The 24967-nt window shown below is 36.5% G+C and overlaps 2 protein-coding genes and 1 long non-coding RNA gene across 3 annotated transcripts in view; all 3 read right to left on the reverse strand.

Moving 5' to 3' along the window:
• Positions 1 to 10689, reverse strand: part of LOC121296172 (centrosomal protein of 89 kDa-like) — a 105926-nt gene extending 95237 nt beyond the window's left edge. Inside the window, exons 1-5 of the mRNA XM_041221444.1 lie at positions 10592 to 10689; positions 9210 to 9428; positions 6312 to 6454; positions 3560 to 3610; positions 1226 to 1309 (exon numbers count right to left, since the gene is read on the reverse strand). Coding sequence (XP_041077378.1) covers positions 1226 to 1309; positions 3560 to 3610; positions 6312 to 6454; positions 9210 to 9393 — 462 coding nt within the window. The 5' untranslated portion in view covers positions 9394 to 9428; positions 10592 to 10689. The remainder of the gene's footprint in view (positions 1 to 1225; positions 1310 to 3559; positions 3611 to 6311; positions 6455 to 9209; positions 9429 to 10591) is intronic.
• Positions 10690 to 16337: 5648 nt separating this feature from the next.
• Positions 16338 to 19500, reverse strand: LOC121296695 (centrosomal protein of 89 kDa-like). Its single transcript, XM_041222468.1, has 4 exons — positions 19490 to 19500; positions 17807 to 17962; positions 16625 to 16820; positions 16338 to 16370 (listed from the first exon to the last, which is right to left on the reverse strand). The coding sequence occupies exons 1-4, from the start codon at positions 19498 to 19500 to the stop codon at positions 16338 to 16340; spliced, it is 396 nt and encodes a 131-aa protein (XP_041078402.1).
• Positions 19501 to 22034: 2534 nt separating this feature from the next.
• On the reverse strand, positions 22035 to 23090 carry LOC121296173. Its single transcript, XR_005947028.1, has 3 exons — positions 22955 to 23090; positions 22403 to 22465; positions 22035 to 22135 (listed from the first exon to the last, which is right to left on the reverse strand). It is a non-coding gene; the product is annotated as an uncharacterized LOC121296173 (long non-coding RNA).
• Between the last annotated feature and the right edge of the window lie 1877 nt (positions 23091 to 24967).

The following is a 24967-nucleotide window of genomic DNA, read 5'->3' on the forward strand; positions in this document are numbered from 1 at the left end:
TTCAATAGGCATACTTAAATTGAATGAGCAGGAATACAGGGCTACACACATAATTGATACAATCAGGAGCTTGGGCGTTCGAAAACTTGGTAATTCAGAGTTGCCTAAGTTGGTTGCATTGGTCTTTGTGCTCCTTTGTGTGGGGAAGATAAATAAATAGTCTTGAACGCGTTCCCTTCATCAAGCTTCTCGCCTCTATTTTAATTTACAGCTGTGGCAGGGATTGTATGTTATTGACATACTTGTTATTCCTAAATTGTCTCTTCTTAAATCAGAACATATTTTATTGACAAAGCCATCTCATAAATACAGTGGCACACCAAATCATTTTACAGCAAACTAAATCAGTACAATTGACTTGACAATGATTACACCATGTTTCTACAATGCTGACTGCCAATATTAATTGTGCTCTGACTAGATATCATAAATACTGACCAAGTTTTCAGTTCATTGGCCACCTCTTAATACTTCTTTGTAAAGATAAAGTGAGTCTATTTTAATGATCTAATACCACTGCTGTTTAACTATATTAATGCAGCTGGGATTTCACCCCAGTTTTCATTTATTGATCAACTTAACATAAATACATTTAATGAAAATAGTGAAATGAGGTTTGAGAACGTATTGATAAATGTTGGGAGTATTTAAATAACACAATATTCACAATATATATTTACAAATGTGCTTGTGTAGTTTTAATTAATGCCGGTTTTCCTTTTATACCATCTTCCAGAGATGGTATAAAAGGAGAGCTGTGTCTGGAGAAAGCACAATCTGCTAGGGGTTTAATTAACATTACTGCAGTGCCAGAAAGAAACAGCTGCGCTGCTGTGGACACGACAGAATAAGAGTGGAAATACTGTACTAACGCTTCTCTTCCAATTCATTTTTTTAGATCTCAACTGAAGTGTCTGGAGAGATCCATTGGAAAAAAGAAAAAAGAAGTGGTGATTTCAAAACCATCCCCAAAATACATCCAATATTAAATGTACACTGTCAAACGATTGCTTAGGCAAATTGCTACACATTTACCAAGTATGATTATCAAAGCTCAAATCTGTTTAATTCCATAACCAGTCAGAATATCAATTTCAGAAGTATCAGTGACGTTACATGGTGTCATGTATTAGCAGTATAGTTGTACAGAAGCTTTTAAATCATGGTGCAGAGCTGCCTAGGTCAGTTAATGTATCCACATACATTTTTTAGTCAAATAACCTACCTCATAAGCATGCAGCGCAGAATCTTTTTCTACAAGTCTGTCTTCATATGCCAGGAGCAAAGGAGATAAATATTTCATGTCCAGCTAAAAATAAAAAAAATATACATATACTGTTATATACATTTTCTAGGACAATTGAGAGTATCAACAAAATATGTTTTACTTATACAAAAAAAAAAAATAATTATAAAACAATAACCCTATCAATGAAACCCTGCACTGTATGTTCTTACTTTCAGTGTAGTTTTCTTGAGGTACCCAGATATTTTTCAAAACGGGTACTCAATTCCAGATAATCTACTAATTAGTATATTTAATCATTTATATTATACATAGTTTAGTACATTTCATTCATACAAAAATTGACTATAATGCACAAGCATACAAGATCCTTTTTTGGCACATAAATGTTGGTGTTCCCTTACTTTATGTGAATGTCTGGCACTAAAAGGTGAATAGATTTGTAATTGTGAACCACCATTCATAATGGTCTGGATCGTTTAAGTAGAGACCCTCCAAATATTGCGGCAGTTTTGAGTCGCATACTTTCTGGGTTGTAGAACATCATAAATGCCATTGGAGCTCTTTAGGAAAAAGTAACATGAACAGAACTTCACACCCATTACATACATCTTGATTAACGTTTGGTTAAAGACGCATTGAGAAAGACTTAATTAAAAAGCCTGTCAAATAATGCTAGAGTAGAGTATTCATACATATTTCACTACTGAGTGCTTTATAATTATTACGGATGAGCACTTACCACAACTTGTCATAGTATGTACAAATGTGGGAGATACAGTGGCTCTCAAAAGTATTCACCCCTCCTTGGACTTTTCCACATTTTATTGTGTTACAACATGGAATCAAAATGGATTTAAATTAGGGGTTTCTGCCACTGATCAACACAAAAAAAGTGAAAAATAAAATCTACAAATTGTTCTAAATTACAAATACAAAACAAAAAATAACTGATTGCATAAGTATTCACCCCCTTTGCTATGACACACCTAAATAAGCTCTGGTGCAACCAACTGTCTTTAGAAGTCACATAATTAATTGAATGGAGTCCACCTGTGTGCAATTAAAGTGTTTCACATGATTTCAGGTTAAAGTATTCATACATGTTTCATAGATGGCAAAGTGCAGAGAAATCCTGGAGGAAAACCTGCTCTCTACAAGAGACCTGGGACTTGGGAGAAGATTCATCTTCCAGCAGGACAATGACCCCAAACATACAGCCAAAGCTACACTGGAGTGGCTTAAAAACAAAAAGGTCAATGTCCTGGAGTGGCCCAGTCAAAGCCCGGACCTCAATCCAATTGAGAATATGTGGAAAGAGTTGAATTGCTGTTCACCAAAGGTCCCCATCCAACTTGACAGAGCTTTAGCAATTTTGCAAAGAAGAATGGGCAAAAATTGTAGTGTCCATATGTGCAAAGCTGGTAGAGACTTATCCAAATAGACTCATGGCTGTAATTTCTGCCAAAGGTGCCTCTACCAAATATTGACTGAAGGTGGTGAATACTTATGCAATCAATTATTTTCTGTTTTGTATTTGTAATTTAGAACAATCTGTAGATTTTATTTTTCACTTTGACATTATGGACTTTGTGTTGATCAGTGGCAAAAACTCCTAATTAAATCAATTCCATATTGTAACACAACAAAATGTGGAAAAGTCCAAGGGGGGGTGAATACTTTTGAGAGCCACTGTATCTTTTACCACTTGACTGCCCAGCACATGAGGGTACCAACCATTTCAGTTCAATCCAACCATGCTCAATTGAATTTAGTACTGGACATCCATCCAGTGTCAAAACACTGCCTGCTACTCAGGGGCTAACATAATGGAGGGTGTCAAAACATATGGGCACTGTAGATAAAATCTATAGTAAAATCTGTCAAATGTGTGGCGCAGAACAATGTGCAGATTTACAGGGCTACTGTGAGATCCAACACAGATATAAATGACAATTTGAATGCTTTAAAAACGATATTACAGTACACACTGTACCTGTCCAGGTATGCCCTGTAAATAAAGGGTTGTATTCATTTTAATTGTACTTCCACTATGTTGACAAGGATTTCCTTGTAGATTTACCATACCTCCGAGACAGGTGCGTATCTAGGCAACAAACAGGATTATAAATGTAGAAAAGAAAAATCACATGGCTTTTTGCTGGTAACTCATATAAGATCCCAGAACAGCCATGTTCTTGATTGTAGAGGGTATCCCACCATTCATTTTAATAGTAGTTTAGTCTGGACCCAAATGTTATGCTAAATTATACAGGAGTATAAGAAACCTATTTTAGAAGGAATCAAATTTACCAGCCATGGTGGAGGTGGCCCTTTCATCGGAAGGCCATTGATCTTCAAACACTAAATGAAAACAAATATAGCATACAATTCAAACAAATGTTCAAAGTATACAGCAACACATTTTTGTACAGACAAACAATAAGATTAAATTGCTTCTCAGCACAGTAGCCATTATGCTAAAACTGGGGTGCCTACATACAATCTAGCACTAAACTGTAGTTGTTCTAAACTCTCTTTTCTTAAACCGCCTTTTCTTTGATGCCATCAAAGTCTGACACATTAAAAACAGAGTGTGGTTGAAAAGGCATTGGATAAGCATGTCAAAATCTTCAGAGGCACAGCAGCTGGTCATGTTGATTAAAAATAAATATATCTTGATAAGAAACTAAACATATTCATGCTTCAATCTCTTTCTCTCTTCCCCTCCTTATCTCAGCTATGACACTCAGTTCCCAACGGAGTACAGTACATGTTCTTGTCATCAAGAAAAGTAAAAATAAAGTCCAAACAATACTGTAATACAGCAGAAGACTATTGAATATAAAAAAGGCATCTAAGACGACCTAATAGAATATTGGTCATCATGGAACTAATCAGTTCCTTCAATAAAAATAACATTTTAGATCAAGAACATAATTCACTTTAAGAAGCTCCAAACTCATTTTTGAAAATCCAGTAAGAAACCCTAGTGTAAAAATATAGTCCAGATATTTTAGGAATTTGGGCAGGTACTGTATGTAGAATGTGGATTTTTAATATTTCTATTCCTCGCTGGAATTATTACAAATTAGATTATTATTTTTAATATGGAAAAATTTGATTTTGATATTGTAAATCTTAGCATTGAGTGTATAAAGACATTGACCATACAGTATGCTTGCAAGCTTACAAAAAGGTATTCTATTTTGTTTTACAGATGATTGTTAGCTGAATAAAAAAAAAAAAAAAAAAAAAACTTATTCTACATAAATTCAAAATACTATTGTAACGAGGAACTATGTCCCAGGCCTGAACATTTCTGTGGGCGCCTACACAGGTAAATGTATAAATGCAGAAAGAAAGCCAGTCAGGATACTTGAATGGACAAAGATGAAGGAACAGGCCTGGTTCATTGAGATGTTAACTATATAAAGAAGGAGAAAGACCTGGGGCAGCTGCCACTGGGATTTCACTATCAAGCGGAATTTTCTCGCAGATGGCTAGATATGCAAAAGAACAATCTCCAGTAAAAAGCTTGGAGTGGAGTCGCAAATCACAGTTCAGCAGGCTTTACAGTATTTGCAGAGAATGGACAGCTTGATTCTCTATTACTGATGTATTTTGGAATATTATACAAAGTGAATGTAAACAATAAAAAGCAGGGATGCAAGTTGGTTATCATCGGTTTGGTTTTTCATGAACTGACTGCATTGAAAGATCATATTGTCACTTGATTTGAATGTAACGAGGAAGGCTGTTATAAGCTGGGATTGTCCAGACACACTCAAAGCCAGGTAAAAGCCAGACTTTGAAAATATTTACAAGAACTGAACAGATCCAAACCCTGAAGCAGCAAACAACAATAAAGGAAAACAAAAAAGAAGTTACATTTGAAGTTACTTACTCTTTAAAATATATCAAAACAATTTTTTTTCTATGCCTGCTAACAAAGAAAACTGAACATTTCTACACACAAACAGACCAATAAGCACCGTGCTGTATATCCGTACTGTATGATATTCTCAGTTATTTGTGCTAAATTTCACAACTAAGCACTTCTCTGCAGATATGGACAGATGCCCCATAATCCCCCAGATTTTGATACTCTCAATAACTAAAGGACATTCTACCCAGCTTCATGGCACCTGAACAGGCGTTTTCTAGATACTCAAGTGTGATAAACACATTTGGTGCTCTGGTTAATTCCTCTTTGATTCCTGAAGCAAAAATGATCAGTGTTTTTTTTCTCTGATGTTCATGCTGTTTTGTAATTGTCATGTTAGCTGAGCTCTCATCTATAATGCATTAAACACAGACCGAAGAGCTTCAGATGAATTTCATTACATTCTGTCAGTTAATTTCTTGATGACGAAAAGGGCAAAAAGCTTGGTTTGTTACTCTCTGGCAGCAAGATAGCAAGTTACTGAAAACCCCTGCATCCCATATTACATGGAGTCCTCCATCTCAACCCTCTAAACTGCACTTTGCTATCTTTCCACTTAAATCCTGCAGTCATCAGAACATTGCAAGTCTCACAGAAATACAGAGACAGATGATGAAGCGGACACACATTCTTAATTTTAATACAAATCTTAAACCCGGACTCTGTCAAAAGGACTTGGTTACAAATGCCTGTTTCCCTAAAGCAACACTTCGGGGTGATCTTCATCTGGCAGGCATTCTGACAAACAATTTTCAGCAGCTGGCAAGTTAAGTACATTTTAGGCCAACTAGTTTTGCTACAACTTCTTCAATATTTATTACACTTTTTTTTTATTTTTACTGTACAGGCTGGGTAGTACAGAAGTTACGGTAAGTGTTCAGTGTTTATATTACCAGTTTATCATCCTAGAGAGGAATACAAAACTTTATGGAATACAATTATTACCTTACTTGGAACAATACTTGAACTGCTCCATTCTAACTAAATACGCAGTTCTCAGTCATTTCAGCCTTCACACTTCCTTCCCAGTACATTAGTTAAAGAAACTTAATGTAAGCGGCAACAGAAGATTTTCTAAAATATTAAAACAGGTTTGCTTAATTAAAAGTATGTCTTTACCTCCTCTTTAGACAGTGGTCTGAACTGTGTCTGGTAGCGACTCAGTTCCACGTTCAGGCGATGGATAGTCATTTTCATGGCATCATTTTCATCAACCAACTCCTGGGCCTGCTGTCTGATGGAGTGCAGTTCTGCCTGGTGATCTGAAGGGGTGTTAAGAAGAAGACAAACAGGCAGCTACACCCATGGCATCTACTCAAGTCAGGCTACAGTGGCTCTCAAAAGTATTCACCCTCCTTGGACTTTTCCACATTTTATTTTGTTACAACATAGAATCAAAATTGATTTAATTAGGGGTTTTTGCCACTGATCAACACAAAAAAGTCCATAACGTCAAAGTGAAAAATAAAATCTACAAATTGTTCTAAATTAATTACAAATATAAAACAGCAAATAATTGATTGCATAAGTACTCACCTCATTTGCTATGACACACCTAAATAAGCTCTGGTGCAACCAATTGTCTTTAGAAGTCACATAATTAGTTGAATGGAGTCCACCTGTGTGCAATTAAGGTGTTTCACATGATTTCAGGTTAAATACATCTGTCTCACAGGTCCCACAGTTGGTTAGTACATTTCCTAACAAAAACTACATCATGAAGACGAAGGAACATTCAAAGCAAATCCGGAATAAGGTTCTTCAAAAGCACCAATCAGGGGTAGGATACAAGAACATTTCCAAGGCATTGAATATCCCCCCGGAGCACAGTAAAGTCCATTATTAAGAAATGGAGAGAATATGGCACAACTGTGAATCTGTCTAGAACAGGCCGTCTTCAAAAACTGAGTATCCGGGCGAGAAAGGCACTAGTCAGGGAGGCCACCAAGAGGCCTATGGCAACTCTAAAGGAGTTACAGTCTTCTATGGCTGAGCTGGGAGGCACTGTGGATATGGCAACAATAGCTCGGGTGCTTCACAAAACTGGCCTTTATGGGAAAGTGGCAAAAAGAAAGCCATTGTTGAAAAAAACTCACATCAAATCTCGGCTAGAGTTTGCCAGAAGGGATGTGGGAGACAGACCAAGTGGAAAAAGATTCTATGGTCTGATGAGACCAAAATAGAGCTTTTTGGCCTCAACGCCAAGCGCAATGTTTGGCGCAAGCCTAACACCGCATATAGTAGTGTCCAGATATGCAAAGCTGGTAGATACTTATCCAAATAGACTCATGGCTATAATTGCTGCCAAAGGTGCCGCTACCAAATATTGACTCAATGGGGTGAATACTTATGCAATCAATTATTTTCTGTTTTGTATTTCTAATTAATTTAGAAAAATTTGTAGGTTTTATTTTTCACTTTGACATTATGGACTTTTTTTTGTGTTGATCAGTGGCAAAAACTCCTAATTAAATCCATTTTGATTCCATGTTGTAACGCAATAAAATGTGGAAAAGTCCAAGGGGGGTGAATACGTTTGAGAGCCACTGTGTATATATATACACACTGAGTGTACAAAACATTAGGAACACCTGCTCTTTCCATGAAATAGATGGACAAGGTGAATCCAGGTGAAAGTTATGATCCCTTATTGATGTAACCTGTCAAATCCACTTCAATCAGTGTAGATGAAGGGGAGGCAGGTTAAGAAGGATTTTTAAGCCTTGACACGATTGAGACATGGATTGTGTATGTGTGCCATTAAGAGGGTAAATGGGCAAGACAAAAGATTTAAGTGCCTTTCAACAGGGTATGGTAGTAGGTGCCAGGCGTGCTGGTTTGAGTGTGTCAAGAACTGCAACGCTGCTGGGTTTTTCATGCTCAGCAGTTTCCCGTGTGTATCAAGGATGGTCCACCACCAAAGACATCCAGCCAATGGCAGGCCAGTGGTCGAAAATGGCTCATTGATGAAAGAGGCCAAAGGAGGCTGACAAGAATTGTGCAGAGCAACAGACGGGCTGCAGTTAGTCAACTGACAGTCCAGTACAACATTAGTGCCGAAAGACCCATAAAAGGATGCACAACTCGTTGTACCTTGACACGAATGGGGTATGGCAGCCGATGACCTAACAGAGTTCCACTTCTTTCAGCAAAACACAAGAAACTGCGGTTGCACTGGGCTAAGGAACGAAAACACTGGACACTGGAGGACTGGAAAAACATTGCCTGGTCTGATGAATCCCGGTTCCTGCTGTTTCACTCTGATGGGAGGAGTAGGGTATGGAGAAAAGCACATGAGTACATGCATCCATCATGTCATGTGTCAACATTGCAGGCTGGTGGTGGTGGTGTGATGGTGTGGGGTGTGTTTTCACGGCACACATTGGGCCCCTTAATAAGAGTTGAGCAACGTTTGAATGCCACAGGATATCTGAACATCATTGCCAATCAGGTGCATCCCTTCATGGCAGCAGTGTATCCATCTGCTAATGGTTTTTCAGCAGGATAATGCCCAATGCCACAAGGCTAGGATTGTCCAGGAATGGTTCCACCAACATGACATTGAATTCAGCTTACTGCAGTGGCCTGGTAAGTTAGGATATTATAGGCTTCTTTTTGGACCATAGTGAAGATACATGATGGGTAATGCACGTATAATCAACGAGTGAGGAAAGGCACAAACAGAGGGACACAGTCCTGAACGGTTTATGTCTTTAAATCACAAATGGAGTTCCCCAACAAAGAACTATCATGTTTCCTGTTTATCCCACATGTAATTACCCATTTGATAGATTTAATTAATTTATTTTTGTTTTCAGGACAGGACGGAAGACACAATCCATACAGAAAAGTCCCCATTGTTTAATATGGACCCTAAAAACTACGGGGGGTGGACGAATAATCCAAGTAAAAATATCTTTAGCAAGGGAGCAATGCTCAAAAAATAAATAAAATGAAAACTTTGGTTATCATTCCTTTAATGGCACAGCTAGGCTAAGGAACTCTGGCATCTCCCACCTTCCCTGGGTAGCCTCTCCTCTGCTTCCTTTAGCCTTCTGTTTTCCTGTTGTGCTTTGTCTAGCCTAAGCTGTGTCTTCTGCAGTCGACGGCCCTGCTCCTGAAGCTTCTGGACTAAGGCCTGATTTTCAGAGCCCAGAGCGTGGTTTCTTTCTTTCATTTCTTGTAATATCTCCTTATTCATTTCCAGCAGTTCTTTGTATGTATCATCTGTCAAATCTACAGGACACATAGCACACAAAGCAAAAACAAAACAGTCAGGAAAAACATGATAGTTTAGTATATAATGTATATTTTTGGATAGTAATAAAGAAAACTAATACCTTAGGCTTTACTGTTTTCCTTTTATTTGTTTATTTTTTATATTCTGTGATTCTTTTTTTTTTTTGTATATCCACTTTAAAACAGCTGGATTACCAAAACAAACCTGCAGAAATATTTTACTTTTGCATCGACTTCAAATTTGACTTTAATTTTCTGTGCCCAGTTATTGTTTACGTCCAGTTTACTCTCTTCAAATACAAAATGTCCAATTACATTGCCTCAACACAGCAATTCCCCATAACAGCAAGCTACTGGACGCTGGAGGACAAAGACCAGCAACAATATCTTCACTGCACCAGGTGTCGCAATAGTATTGCCACTGTAGTCCCTGTCCAACACTACCTCTACCACTACCTCGCCAGTGAAGACCAGCGACTTTGCACTGCCAAGACGCTAACCTGCTCTCCCTTGACTGTGCAACTCACCCTGCACACCCAGCGGCCATGCTGTTACCATGCAAGCCACTTGGAGACCCACCACACAGGTATTTGATTTTGTAGTATACATGAGAGCTTACCAGCAGTGTCATTATGCAGCAGCATGGGGGTCCCCTTATTTTAATGTATTTGTTGTTATCCAACTTTAATGCAAGACGTTATAAATGAAAAGAAGTGGCATGTTTAACTATGGATATTTAGATGATAATTAAAATGTACGAAACAAACATTAGATGTAGGATAGAATCAGTATTCAGATAATTTCTTAATTATCTTCACTAGAAATAAATCTGAATACAACTCTATTCCTCCTTGAATTTATTTACAAAATATATCGAATATAACAGTTTCTAACTATTGTTTGAACAGAATAAAGAGTATGGCTATACTTGTATAATTTTTATTGAAGATGTGAAAAATCTTCAAGACTAAGAAGTATGGGTTCTGTGCAAAATCTCAGAATAAGCTGTCAGGGATCAAAAGATATTTTATGCAATCACAGAATATAATCACAATATCCTTACAGCTGCAAGAAAATTAGCTAAGCTCAGCCATTAAATACATGAACAGAAATGATAACATCAGTGCACACAGAAGCAAACACTATAACAACCATCAAACCTGATTTGCTGTCCTTTATTAAGATCTTCCTCTTTGATAACGTCCTCTTCTTAGGCAAGTTTGAATTAGTTGGAGTTTCAAGGGTCAAGTCATCTGTCAGGTCTGCAGACAGTCCAGACAGTCCTGCTGTGTGTGTGTGGTGTGCTATATATATAGATATATATATTATTAGATATATATATTATATATATTTATATATATAGAATATCATATATATATATATATAAATATAAATAAATAAATATAAATAATAAATAAATAAATATATATATATATATATATATATATATAATATATATATAATATATATATATATATATATATATATATATATATCTATATTAAATACAGATACAAAATGACATTGTTAAAACAGAGATGAGGTTAAAAAATAAAATAAAAATGTTCTTGCCTATTTTACAGAGAACCATTAGCAGCAATTTTAATTTTAGTATGTTAATTAATTCATTGAGGTCCAGGCCTCATTTACAATCATACATAAAACAACATTTAATATTTGTGTGGTCCAGCCTTAGACAATAACAAATAATAAACAAAGGAGCAGCCCCCCCCCCCCCCCCCCCCCCCATGCCATCCACCAAGTTGGACTAAAAGAAAAGACATTGGTAGGTTATCTGATGGACACAACTAACCAATTCAACTGTCAATAACACGTCATAATTGACGTCATTCATTCAAACCAGAAAAAGCCATTGCTTGTTTCAGTCACTGATATTACTCTTTGGTATCTATGAATTTACTTATTTCCAAGAAACTACAGATTTTGACAGGATTGTTCTGGCAGGATACAAATTCATTCCTCAATCATTACAGACTCCAATTTCTTCAGGCAAGTTTGGGGTGGAAATCTGCAACAAATTATTCTCTGGAAAAGCCTACAGAACCATCACATAAGTGACTGTTTGTGATACATCTGTAATTTGTGCAGTCTTCAATACAGAAGCAGTTACTTATCAAGCACCTACTATCAACCATCTTGCCCTTTTGTGACCGAGATGTAGAATCATGGTAATTTGAATGGCCTTTGTTATCTAAGCAGAAACAACAGTTGAGATTCGAGGAAAACACACAAAATAGGATATTAGAGGAAAGAAAATAAATATTAGGAAAATGCAGAATATAAAAGTAGCCCTTTAAGGCTAAAGAGCAAATTGATGTGTAAGCAATATGCATAATGTTGTGATCAATACTACAAAATGATGATTTGGTTAGTGTGGATGTAACAATATTCTTGGACTATTATAGTGACCTGGTAAGCAAATATATAAATAAACCCATAAAGAATATAGATTCAAAGGTTACTGAGACTGGAGTGTGTCTGTGAGTTTTATACTAAGTACCTTAAGATCAGTAGTGTGTATCCTATGGTAAAAGCCTGCCTGCTTGTTTTTGGTCTTACCTTGCATTTCTTCAGTTTGTAGTTGATATTGTAAAGTCGGAGATACCACACGATATGCAGAGCTGTCAGTTTCATCAGTGCTCCCCGACACAGGAATTCTTACCTAGTTACCAAGAACAAGCACATGAAGTTAACAAAGCCAAACCACATTAGCCATTTATCCTTTGGGATATTTTTTTAAATGACCTAAAGAGGAGTGGATGTTTAATAGTTGTATCCTTTTCCAAACAGGTCATCTGATTGTTATTGTATTTAAAGAAGTGTGTTAACACATGGGTCAGTGTATAACTGACAAGAACAGCTTTGAAACTAGCAGGAGAATAACAAATGAAAAAATTCAGCTCAAATTCACAATGGTATCAGAAGAGGATACCATTGTGTATATGAAAAAAAAAATCTGAACACAGCTCACAGATTTTTTGCTTAAAGGAGTAACAAACTGGTTTGTATAAGATAGTTACTATCTGATGCAAACAGCGTCACATTAAGATTAGCTACATATATTCTTCAACTAAGTGTTATTAAAATATACATACAGTAGTGCAGGGTGCTGCAAGACACAAGCTGATTTTCAGTCTACTCAGAATCAGAGCAGAAATACACTCTAATGGGATAGCAGCTTACAGTGTACAGCATTCCTTAAGATATACAAATATCATATAGGTAGGATGGAGAAATGATTGATAGGATGGCTCAATTGATCATTTAGCCACCCAATTACTGTTTATTTAATTGTTTTAATTTATGGCCTCTAGATGTATCGCAGCTTCTAGAAGACTTTGTATAACATGCACACACTTTTTCTACAAGTGCTCAATACTTGAAGGCAGTCTGTTCTTTTCACTAACCTAGTCTGGACTATGGACCAAGAACATTTACGTTTCCACTCGCAGCTTATTTTGCATTCTACTTCATCTAAGATATCACATAGATGCGCTGTATAAATAATCTATTTATCTAGAAATTATGATGGGCAGTGGGTGACGGGATAATACCCCGTGATGATATGAAATGCATGCTAAGATTTACTGCACTCTAATCAGGAACCAGACATTGCTGGCTTACACAGTCCCTGGTACTATCAAACCCTTTTAATATACATTCAAAAGGGACTGAGAAAAAGTGCAACATTATCAGGAGTTCACCAAAAAACATGCATGACAAAAATCACGCTACAAACCATGTATATGAAATCAGTCGATTGCTATTAAGGATTTGTCAAAATTATCTTCTGTACAGATGTCATCCGGTGCATAGAACACACGGCACAATTCTAAATTTGAAAAAACACTTTTTCATGTCATGCGATTTCAGTTCTGTACAGCAACTTACTTGCATGTAAAGATGCTGATCTGTATTTGTTATTTCCAAAGTAAGTGGAGCGGAAATCGGTCATATGTATGATAAACGGGAGTGATATGAACAGTGTGTGATTGCCAGATATTATCAGGAAACAAGCCCCATTGACTCCCATTATATTGTGGCTGGGACATTTCAATGTTGGGATAAGTGGAGGGGGGCAGAAAAAACTACTCACTGGGGAATAGAAACAGACTTTCTGATTATGTAGAGTGCACAGGGTTGGAAGACTGTGCTGTGCCAGACATCAAGGAGTTAAATAAAACAGAACAAAAACATGATGATTATGGGACACTGTGTTTAGTACTTTTAAATTAAGCTAATTGCTGCATGGAGTGAAAACAGTTCCTAGTTTATTTTTTTATTCTACAAAAAAGCTTTGCAGCTCCAATGAAAGAGGATTGAGCTTTTAGGTTAAACATGACTGACAGCATCATTACACCATTATGGGTTTTTTAGTGGATATGGGCTTTGTCTAATCGATTTTATATTAAATGTGCCTAAACCATTCCTCAGTTGCCATGGTTACATGCTGTACACACTAAAAACATAGTGGCCTAATGCGTTGTTGATTAATGATTATGGCTTGAAGGCAAATGAGGTTCAGGTTTTGTAAAAAAAAAAGAAAAGAAACAGGGTCTTTAGACAAACTTTAGCATGTATTCCACGCAGTTGCTTGATCAAGCTAGAGCAATGTGATTTTGGCATCAGTACAAATGTTGCCCCGCTGTTTCTGAAACAAACTTAAAAGAACACATTGTTTTTGGTACTTTTTGAAAGCTGCTATACAGAATACCTGCACCTGCACATTAAAATGTTCTCCTGGGGCTGGTTGCAAGTATAGTAGGAGCTGTTCAATTCTTTTTTGGAGTAGTTTCTTGCTAGTTTTATCACGTTAAAATCAATTTTCCTGGGAAATTATATGGTTTCTAGTTATTGACAGTTTCATAGTACAAAACCAGCAACAGCATGCAGATCTGGTCTCTTTCACTCTACTTTATAAGACTCTGTGTAATAAATGGTAAATCCTATTTCACAACAAATTTCTTTTCTATGATATAAGCCCCAGTTACAGTGGGGATGCAGCTGTCTGTTTCAGTGTGTGAATATTTCCACCTTGACACCCAGTGTGCAGTTTAAGAACTTTCTATATTGCCATACATGTCGAAAGTCTACTACAGATATTAATTCGGGTTGCTCTCCTAACCTGCATGCTGAACTTGCTGACAGTATGCAATCTGCAAACAAAGGCCATTTACAATTTGTATTTCAGTTATGTTCACTAAGCCATGCCTTGTTCCACAAGCTGCACCTGTGATATGCCTTCTGTCTGTTCTGTATCAATCTGTTCACTGCAAATCCATTGTGAATACTACTGCTAAGGCTCCATTTCAACACACGGGGATTGAAGTAAGGAGAATGGCAATTTTGAATTGTTAGCAAACATGAAGTATGTTAGAAAGTGTGTGATTTGAATCATTGACAGGGCTATGGGTTAAAACAATGCTGTCTTGCTGCACTATGACAATAATCCAATAGAGCTGCCTAAGAGCCATATTAATAAAACATTAAGGACTGTTTTAATAACATTTTCAAATAATATTTGAATTAATATAAAATCAAGCTTTCAGTTCATGATACCTTTTTTTAGAGGGGCTAAGAAGTTTCTCATTTATCAAAGCAACATTTTTTCTAAGGGTCATAAAATAAAATAATCTTTAAAATAGGATTAATCGTATTTGTATCACATTTTAACAAATCAGGCCATATTTGTTCCTGTGTCTGACCATTATTTTTAGACCGAAGACAAAAAAAAAAAAAAAAGTATTCAATATTAAAAATGGCTTAATATAGGAAGCTATCCCTTTCCTGGCAAAAATATAATTTGATTCTAAATTATAACAGAAGCGACTGGATGGATCACAAATGTAATACTCAGAATGCAGTTATAATTTGTCAAAATTCTGATGAAATTACTTTCAAAAGGCTATTCTGTATTTAATTATAAACTGCCCTTGGCAAACATAAATAAGCAAATGAAAAAGATGCAGTACAGTACGGCACCACCTTTTGGTTGTTGCAATCAACTAGCTTAAAGAGGGTTTTGTTTGAAATCCAATTCCTTGCCATAAGGTCAATTTAACTCTTACAACTAGTTAACATGTTTACTACTATCCACATACATTCACCTCCAGGTGACATTACAAATATCACACAAGTAAAACAAATACACTTAAGCATCAGCAAATAGGCACAACTGTAGGTAGGGGTCAAGGTTGCCCCAATTGTTTCTACTAACCTGGCCTGTGTTTTTCAGGCACAATAAAAGCGGATAAAACACAAACCATGTTATTAGAAACAACTGGGGCAACCTTGACTCTCACAGCTTTTACAGTTGTGCCATTTGCTTGGTGCTGGCCAAGGTTGCCCCAAATGTTTTGTGAAACTGGGCTTATGTTTTTCATATCTCCACTTTAAATGGCTGGGCACTTTTGACAAATTTGCGTTTTTGTTTCAGATGGTAACGCACATTAAACACAGTAAACTATGGTAAATGTAACGCATATCCATGGGAAATCTATGTTATTAAGTTATTATGTTATGTTATGTGTTAATATGTTCTTTGCAGGGTGAATGTTGTTATTAACTCTTGTTCAGTTTAGGCATGAAGACCATGAAGCACAGCTGAGCTCAAACTATCCAAAGTGATTTCTGTTACAATAATATTAACATCTTAGAAATCACAAAAACTTAAATTGTACTCTGGAATTACTACTGTAACAAACATGTTAGCTAGCATGCATGGGAGGATATCTATACACAGAAGATGTACTGGAATTTCATTTTGACAAATCTTTAACTGTGATTGATTCCCAACTACTAATAAATGAATGAATTACAGAATGGAAAAATAATTTTACATGTAATTCTGTTAAATTGTTCAAGAAGTTTTAAAGCCCATGTTCCTTACAGCAACTTGTAGATTCCATCCACAAATTTCTGAATCCAGAAAGCAAAAAGCAGTATGTTTGCAGCTATAGCCACCAAACTCATATCAATTTAAAATTACTGGCTTGAGAAGCATGCCTTCCCTTTTCAACATATACAGTTGCATTTCTGTTATCTCAACTCTGGATTATCCAAACAATGTTTATGGCTGAACTATGCAATAGCAAAAGTACATTAAATAAAACCCTCACTGTTCCCAGAGGATTTGAAATGAAGGAGCATCTACTGCATGGAAATACGGTTACCTTTTTGTTTTGTTTGGCATAAATAGGTTCAATCTGATTCTCATCCTCCTTTGCAAGACTGTGATAGATATGGCCTTCTGACTCCAATAGCACCTCCTTCTCTACATCTTCATCTTCATAGTCATCACACTCAACATCAGAGAACCTTGAGGAAGGCATGCAGGGCCTGCCATTCACCGTGTTATTCCACCTCTCCCTGCAACCAGATCAAATGTCAATTGGCAACTAAACAGCAACAGTGGTGAAAAGTTATGCGTGTACTAATATTTGCCTTATGGTGTGCTCCACACTGAAAGATTCTACTGTGGCCCATAGTGAGCATTGCTTTCCATTAACAGGTTATGATTCATATTTCATTGTGATTTCTATTTGCTTCAACTACAGCATCCACCCTTGGCTGGATGTTATAAACAGTTGACGACTCTTAGCTGCAGAAACGTTGTTCTTGTTAGAACAAGCTGTTCCAAGGCAGGATGTTGTCCTTGCTGGACACAACTAACTTATTAGTGCACAGCTTTTTACAACTTGATGTAAACGTTGTTACATTTTTTGTTGTTAAATTTTTATTTAGGAAAGCCATAGTGAGCTGCACCCAGCTTGTTTGCAAATGGGTCCTAAATGATTTATTAAGTACACTCATTTTATGTTAATTAAGATTTAGATTTTACCTGTGTACTAGCAGCACCATCTGCTGACAGCAGAAGATACACATGACTGTTTAAAAGAAATCAGCAGCTATTGAACGAAGTGCACGGTTTTCTTATTGTTTATATCAGAAAATGAAATATGGCACATACCCATATTTAAGACATAATTTCCATATAGCCATAAATAACAATAAAAAGGTCCTGCTAAAAGATTTTTCACAATATGCAGGTAACAATACAATTCACAGGAGATGTAGGGTACAATTATCATTAAATGACAGACGATTTTGTTAAATGATACGGGAGAGCATGTATTCATTATTTCAACTATAAATTCCATTTAACCATTTAGTGAACTACAAGAAGGTATAGTGTGCAGTGCTGTTTGTCATGTATCACAATACACCACCTTATTATAAAAATACCCCAGCAGACTATAAATTAGTACTTTTATTTTTCATGGTCTCCCCTAAAAGTAAAATTATGGTCTAAAGACCATTGACATAAATAACTAATAATCAGTACCCAACATTACCTTTTAATCTCAGCAGCACTGGCGTATGGCTCTATGCTGCTCCTGTTCTCTGAATAAGAGAAGTCTGTCTCCAAGAGGGACCTCTGTCGAGGTTGGGGGATTGCCACTGTATGACCAGTTAGTGATGTGGATAAAATGGCAGCTGCTAAGGCAGACCTAAAAGTATTTTTAAAGAATTGAGAAATAAGAGATGACAGTCTCAAAATATAATTAAAAATCAGTGTGTCAATAAAGGCCTTGAAAGATTTTTATTTGTGGTAAATTCTAAATAGTTATGTCACTTTGACAATATGTCCTTTGTAGAAAACTAGAAAAGGGAGTTTTCATGAACAAAAAGTATTCCCTTTGGCATGATGTTAATATATTGTGGGTCAAAAATACACGTCAGCTATAGTGATAATACAGTAGGTGCAGTGGAAGGTTATTTATTCAATGTACATATAAATGATGGTGCATGCAGTCTTATCCATTTCAATGACGTAGTGCATCATACAAAAGTCTAAATGGAGAGCTTTTCATTCTACTTTTTTTGATGGGTTACAAAAAATCCAAGAACATTTAATTTTAAATCCTGAAGTTTAAACACTAAAGAAATTAAGTGGAACATAACATCCTAGTTTGACAGAAATTAGGTAAGGGAAGCAAAAGATGCATACAAGGTGGAACAAAGATAATATTGAAAAAGTATAAAGGATTAGTTAAGACATGTATGAAAGCAACCATTTATTGTTATGGACATGAAATATTGCCTTGCTTGTTGAAATATACATTTTATAGATTTTTGGTCTTGGGTCTAAGAGCATTAATCTGAGCATCTAAGGTCCCTGGTTCAATCATGGGTTTTGGTAAAATGCAATGTTTCTCCATCTAATTTACTGCTGCTGAGAACATTCTGAATAAAAACAAAAACAGCAGCTCGAGAGACTTCTACAACCACATCAGGTTGTACAAATTTGTAAATAAATGTGTAAGCACTGGCAAAAGTGGCTTCCATAATGTTGTGGTTATCACATCTGTTTTACACGCAGGCCCTAGGTTTGATCACCAATGAATCATTCAATTTTGTTTTTAAAATGCTATTCATTTGTGAACAAGACAAAGTCTCTGCATTTGGGAACTGTGACAGGGTACCCCCGCCCCTGAGTATTTTTTTTTGTTTGTTCTGGTCCCGTCCCCCCCCCGTCCCCCCCAAAAAAAAACTTCTACAAAAAAATAAAATAAAATAATTAAATGCCTGCAGTACTGTTCCTGGCCAGCGTCTCTGGAGGTGTTATATCGCACTCCAAAACCATACGTGTAAGGCCCTACATATGTGACAAGAATGGCTGCAAGGGTGACGTCAGACCAGAAACACAAACCAAAACAAGGAATGGTGGGGCAAAACTGAGACGCTACGGCACTCAGTGCGTTTATTAAATAACAGAAGAATAAACAGTTTTACAAAACAAAACAAAACCCACAAAACAAAAGGGCATGTTGGCCAAAACAAACGGATGGAACAAACAAGTACTGTGGTGGTGCAGATCCACCACGTTTTAGCAATGGTTTTCTACTCACATTAATGTTTTACTTTCCTTCACCACCCGACTCGTTCCGCCTCTCGAACACACTCATCACTGTGCAGCCAAAGCTGCAGGTCTTTTATATTCTGGACAAGGGGTTAACTAGCTAGTAAATTATTACCTCTCGGCCATAGTCTGCACGACTTTAATAAGGTTGCGTGACTGTCAGCCAGTTAAATAATCAATAGCTGACGGTCAAGCATTCTCACGAGGTATTATAAAATACTAAAACACAAAACAATACCAATGGCGGACAGCATCTCAGTCGTCCGACCAAACAATAATAAAATACAAATAACCCTGCTTTTTGTCGTTAAATACAATATAAATATATATATATATATATATATATATACATATATATATATATATTATATATATATGCACATATATATATATATATATATATATATATATATATATATATACACATACACACACACACACACACACACACACACATATGCGTTGTAACATATATGAAATAATATATATATAATATATATATATATATATATATATATATATATATATATATATATATAAAACAGCTGTAAAGAAAAAAATGAAAAAGTAAAAGTATGCAAAAAGTATGCATGCTTTAATAAAAATAAAGATGAATATGTTTTTGAAATATGGCACTTTTTTCACGGAGCTCTTAAAATAAACAAATCCCCTGGGTCAGATGAAATCATCCCAATAGTACTCAAATACATTAAAATAAGTTATTTACAAACCACTAATCAAGATCAAGATCAATCAAACCCTTGACACAGGGGTTGAACCGACAGACTGGAGAATTGCAAATGTAATACCGATCCACAAAAAGGGAGACAAAACTGAACCCGGTAACTACAGACCAATAAGCCCGCACTTCTATGATATGTAAACTTATGGAAACTATAATAAGATCCAACATGGAAAATTACCTATATGGTAACAGTATCCTGGGAGACAGATGGCACAGTTTTAGGAAAGGGATAGTGTGTCTAACTAATCTAAAGCATATGACATGGTTTATTTAGATTTCCAAAAAGCTTTTGACAAAGTCCCATGTAACAGATGAATTCTCAAACTGAACGAAGTAGGGATTCAAGGAAATGCATGCAAATAGATTAGGGAGTGGTTAACATGTAGAAAACAGAAAAGTACTGATTGGTAATCAGTGGAGTACAACAGGCATCAGTATTACATTATCTGCTATTCCTAATCTAAATTAATGACTTAGATTCTGGTACAGTAAGCACACTTGTTAAATTTGCAGGCGAAACAAAAACAGGAGGATTGGCAAACACCGTTGCAGCAGCAAAGGTCATTCAAAATGATCTAGACAAGATTCAGAACTGGGCAGACACATGGCAAATGACATTTAATAAAGAAACGTGTAAGGTATTGCACGAGGCAATACAAATGTGCATTATAAATATCATATGGGAGATACTGAAATTGAAGAAGGAATCTATGAAAAAGACCTAGTAATTTATATTGACTCAGAAATGTCTTCATTTAGACAATGCTGGGAAGCTATAAGAAAGGCCAACAAGATGCTTAAAGTGTTGAATTTAAATCAAAGGAAGTAATGCTAACTTTACAATGCATTAGTAAGGCCTCATCTAGAATATTGTGTTCAGTTCTGGTCACCTTGTTACAAAAAGGATATTGCTGCTCTAGAAAGAGTGCAAAAAAGAGCGACCAGAATTATTCCGGGTTTAAAAGGCATGTGATATGCAGACAAGCTTAAAGAATTGAAACTATTCAGTCTTGAACAAATAAGACTACACAACGATCTGATTCAAGCATTCAAAATTCTAAAAGGTATTGACAATGTCGACCCAAGGAACTTTTTCGTCTTGGAAAAAGAAACAAGGGCCAGGGGTCACAAATGACAAAGGGGCATTCAGAACAGAAAATAGGAGGAACTTTTTTATACTGAGAATTGATGGTCTGTAACCAACTCCCAGTAATGCTGTTGTAGACACCCTGGGATGATCCTTCAAGAAGCTGCTTGATGAGATTCTGGGATCAATAAGCTACTAACAACCAAACAAGCAAGATGGGCCGAATGGCCTCCTCTCGTTTGTAAACTTTCTTATGTTCTTATCATAGAATTGCCCCAAGTTGTTTGACAGATAGGAAAAAAAGGTGGTGTCTGGAGTATGTGATTTTGAAATACTGTAGATGTTTTGTGCTGGAGCTGATAGAAGTGATTAATATGCTTACTAATTTTACTGATGAAATGTTTTTTTAAGTTTGTTATGAAGGCATAAATTATGTGGCAGTGAAACAGTAACTGGACAACACTTCTACTAGAACATAAGAGATTTATTTATTTTTTTTTATTATTATTTTTTTTTTTAGCCAGAAACACAAAGCTTCTTGTAAACTTACAGCACGTTGATCTCCCGGCTACAGTCACGGATCCACCATTTCTGTGGTTATGACAACTAAATAAAAACAGGCAAACAGAATGAAAGAGAAACACACACACACACACACACACACACACACACACACACACACACACACACACACACACACACACACACACACACACACACACACACACACACACACACACACACACACACACACACACACACACACACACACACACACACACACACACACACACACACACACACACACACACACGTATGTACCTGGGCCTTTCTGGAGAGGGGTTTGGGCTGCAAGGGGGAGGGGTGCGGGGCACTGCAGACCTGGGAGCAATGGTGGCAGCAGGGATCAAGCCATGAGCTATGTGCTTCTAAACAAACGACGGGAAACCAGGTTAGTTATGATGAGATGAGAAACAAAACATTATAGAAACCAAACTAAGCAAAACAGACAAGCATGTAGAAGCCATAATGAATTTGCTTTGGAGAACTGAATACAGGGTCCTCTCAATCCCAGCAGTATAGTTTGACTCTGACCCACCACATTTGTTTGGCTCATCAATGCAGACAATGTTTAACTTATTAGTGACTTAGCAAGCAGATTAGTATAAATCCCAATACAGTGTCCAGTGTCTTACCTAGTAAAAGTACATAATGACAAGCACAATTCAAGGACAAGGAAGCTTGAGAGAAGGCATCAACTGTACCATGTAAAAAAAAAAAAAAAAAAAAAGAAAAATAAATAACTGCTAGGAAACCATATCTTCATTCTGGCACAATGAAACTACAGCCTAGAATTTTCGTTTATACAGTAAACTGTGCATTATACAGTAAAAATAATGAAAACGATTGTCGATGCACACGATTGTCGAGCTGTGTGAGCCTCGCTCTCTCTCATATATATATATATATATATTAATATATATATATATATATAATATATATATATATCATATATATATATATATAGGCAAAAGGGAGTTTTCTCAAAAGAGTATATATATCACCATGGCATTTGGCTACATGAATGGATTCTGTTTTTGCAGAAATTTTGCTGAATGGTATAACAGACTTTAAAATATTTCGCCAAAACACCCCAATATTTAGGTGGTATCAATTTTATACACATTTAGAAATTCCAATGAGCTTCAGGAAAAAATACAAATAAATCTGGATCAGTTACTACTTACAAATTCCACTGTATCCCTTCTTCTAAAGCTGAATGCCATCTTTGAAAACGATGTCATATTTTTTGCTCCGCTTCAAATCAACAATGCAAAAAAAAGTACTTTGATTCCTCGGTTTTCTGGAAAATGCAGAAAGATAATTCCGTGCATCACATCAATTACACTTCTCTTCCGTTTAATCACCCGGTAACTAGACGCTTTCTCTCATTCACCCGCACTACTGTAACGCTGCAAACGATTGGATATGGGCAATGTGTTTGTCCAACCACAATTTATCTTTAATCCTCTTAGCAACGCTGTCTGTTTAGAAATTCCAAGCCGCTTCCTGGCTTTCATAGACTCCGCTTGTACAATTCAGTTAATTTGATTAGATAATACGGTTCAAAAGCATTTGCAATAGGCAAATCTTGCAGTCAGTCATTTTCTGTTGAAAAACGTAACTACACACACAAAAAAACAAAAACAAAAAACAAAAAAACCAACAAAACAAGGCATGGCATGGACTGAAGGAATTCAGTTGGGTGAGTTAAGAGAACCGAGAGTGTTAATGTTATTGTTCAGAAAGTTGTATGTTATAGACTCAGGCTGTTCCAGAAAGTAAAAATGCAATGTGCAATTTTTCAGTGCAGCGAAAGTTTGCATCGACGAGTGCAAAAATCGACTTTGTTTTTCTTTAAATGTCTCTTACATAAAGTGATACGAGCATATATATTTAGTGCACTTTTTAAACTCTCCAAAGCGTTACTGCCAGCAAATTATACTGAGACCAAACCGTGTGTAGTGAAAACTGGGTGACTTCCGCTCAGTTGAGTTTGTTACAGTTAATGATATAAAGTTTCAATAAATAAAATTGAAAGTGAAGGACTAATAATCCAGTGTACCTGTAAAGTTATCGGTTTGGTTTACTTAATAATAATCATAATCATAATAATCATCATATTAATAATCATTACAACAACAAAAATAATACAGTACTAACAGCAACCACCAAGGTTATATTTGATTTGACAAGCTGTGTTACAAAAGGTGTGTTGGTTTGGCTTTCAGTCAACATTTTCAACAAGAGCATAAGAAGTACAATCAGGGACACCTGTGAAGTATACTTTGGGGTTCCACACTGCTGACAAGACTGAGACTAATCTATACAGCCTGTTTTTGCTTCTTTTTCGGTACAAGACACAAAGGAAAAGTACATATCAATAGTTGGTCAATGACCTTCGTCTTGTGTGTTTCATTTTAAGATTCAATGATGTGGTGCCGATGGGTGATACCGGGACCCCAGTGAGAACAGGAGCAGGAGTGCCTTGTGGACGCATGCTCGTCAATGAGAAGTGGAGGGGGTCTGCAATAGCTCAGGGGCATCAGGGTAAAATATGTCTGCAAAGAGCAACCAGATCTTCAGCTGAAGAAAAGTGGGACTACAGAGATGGAAATAAGAGACCCATTGCATAGCAATTTGATCCATTCCTGGTTTTACTTTGAGTTTAATAAGACACATATCACATATCTAGTTGAGAGGAAAGTACATGTCTTATGCTGATGGTAGCATTATAAACCCATCAGCCCCTAGGAGGGGGATCATTATATAATCACGCTCGTAGTAAAACCTGGAATGGGTGAAACTGCTATGCAATAGGAGACTTATTTCCATCCCTGGACTAGTAGTGAAAATATTACTATTGCTAATAAAAGGTACAATTATGAATAAATGAAAAACTAATGCTTCAAAATACACACCCATAGAACACCCGATGTTTACCCTGAAAACTGGAAAATTCACTACCGTTTATCCACTATGAGCAAGCTCTTCAGCGACGTCGCCCACGTGTACAGCGCTAATGCAGAGTGGCTGCAGGAAAGCGAAAGCGAGTTGCGCTTGTAATTGAAAGGTTTTTTTGGGGGGGGTGGGTGTGGGTGGATTGTAAGCCTATGCATGAAAAGGTTTTGTTGTGTAAATTTATACTCTAAATCAGGGCTTCTCAAACTCGGTCCTGGGCACCCCCTGTGGCTGCTGGT

Source organism: Polyodon spathula, chromosome 21 (assembly GCF_017654505.1).
Source record: "Polyodon spathula isolate WHYD16114869_AA chromosome 21, ASM1765450v1, whole genome shotgun sequence".
In the NCBI taxonomy this organism is placed as follows: Eukaryota; Metazoa; Chordata; class Actinopteri; order Acipenseriformes; family Polyodontidae; genus Polyodon; species Polyodon spathula.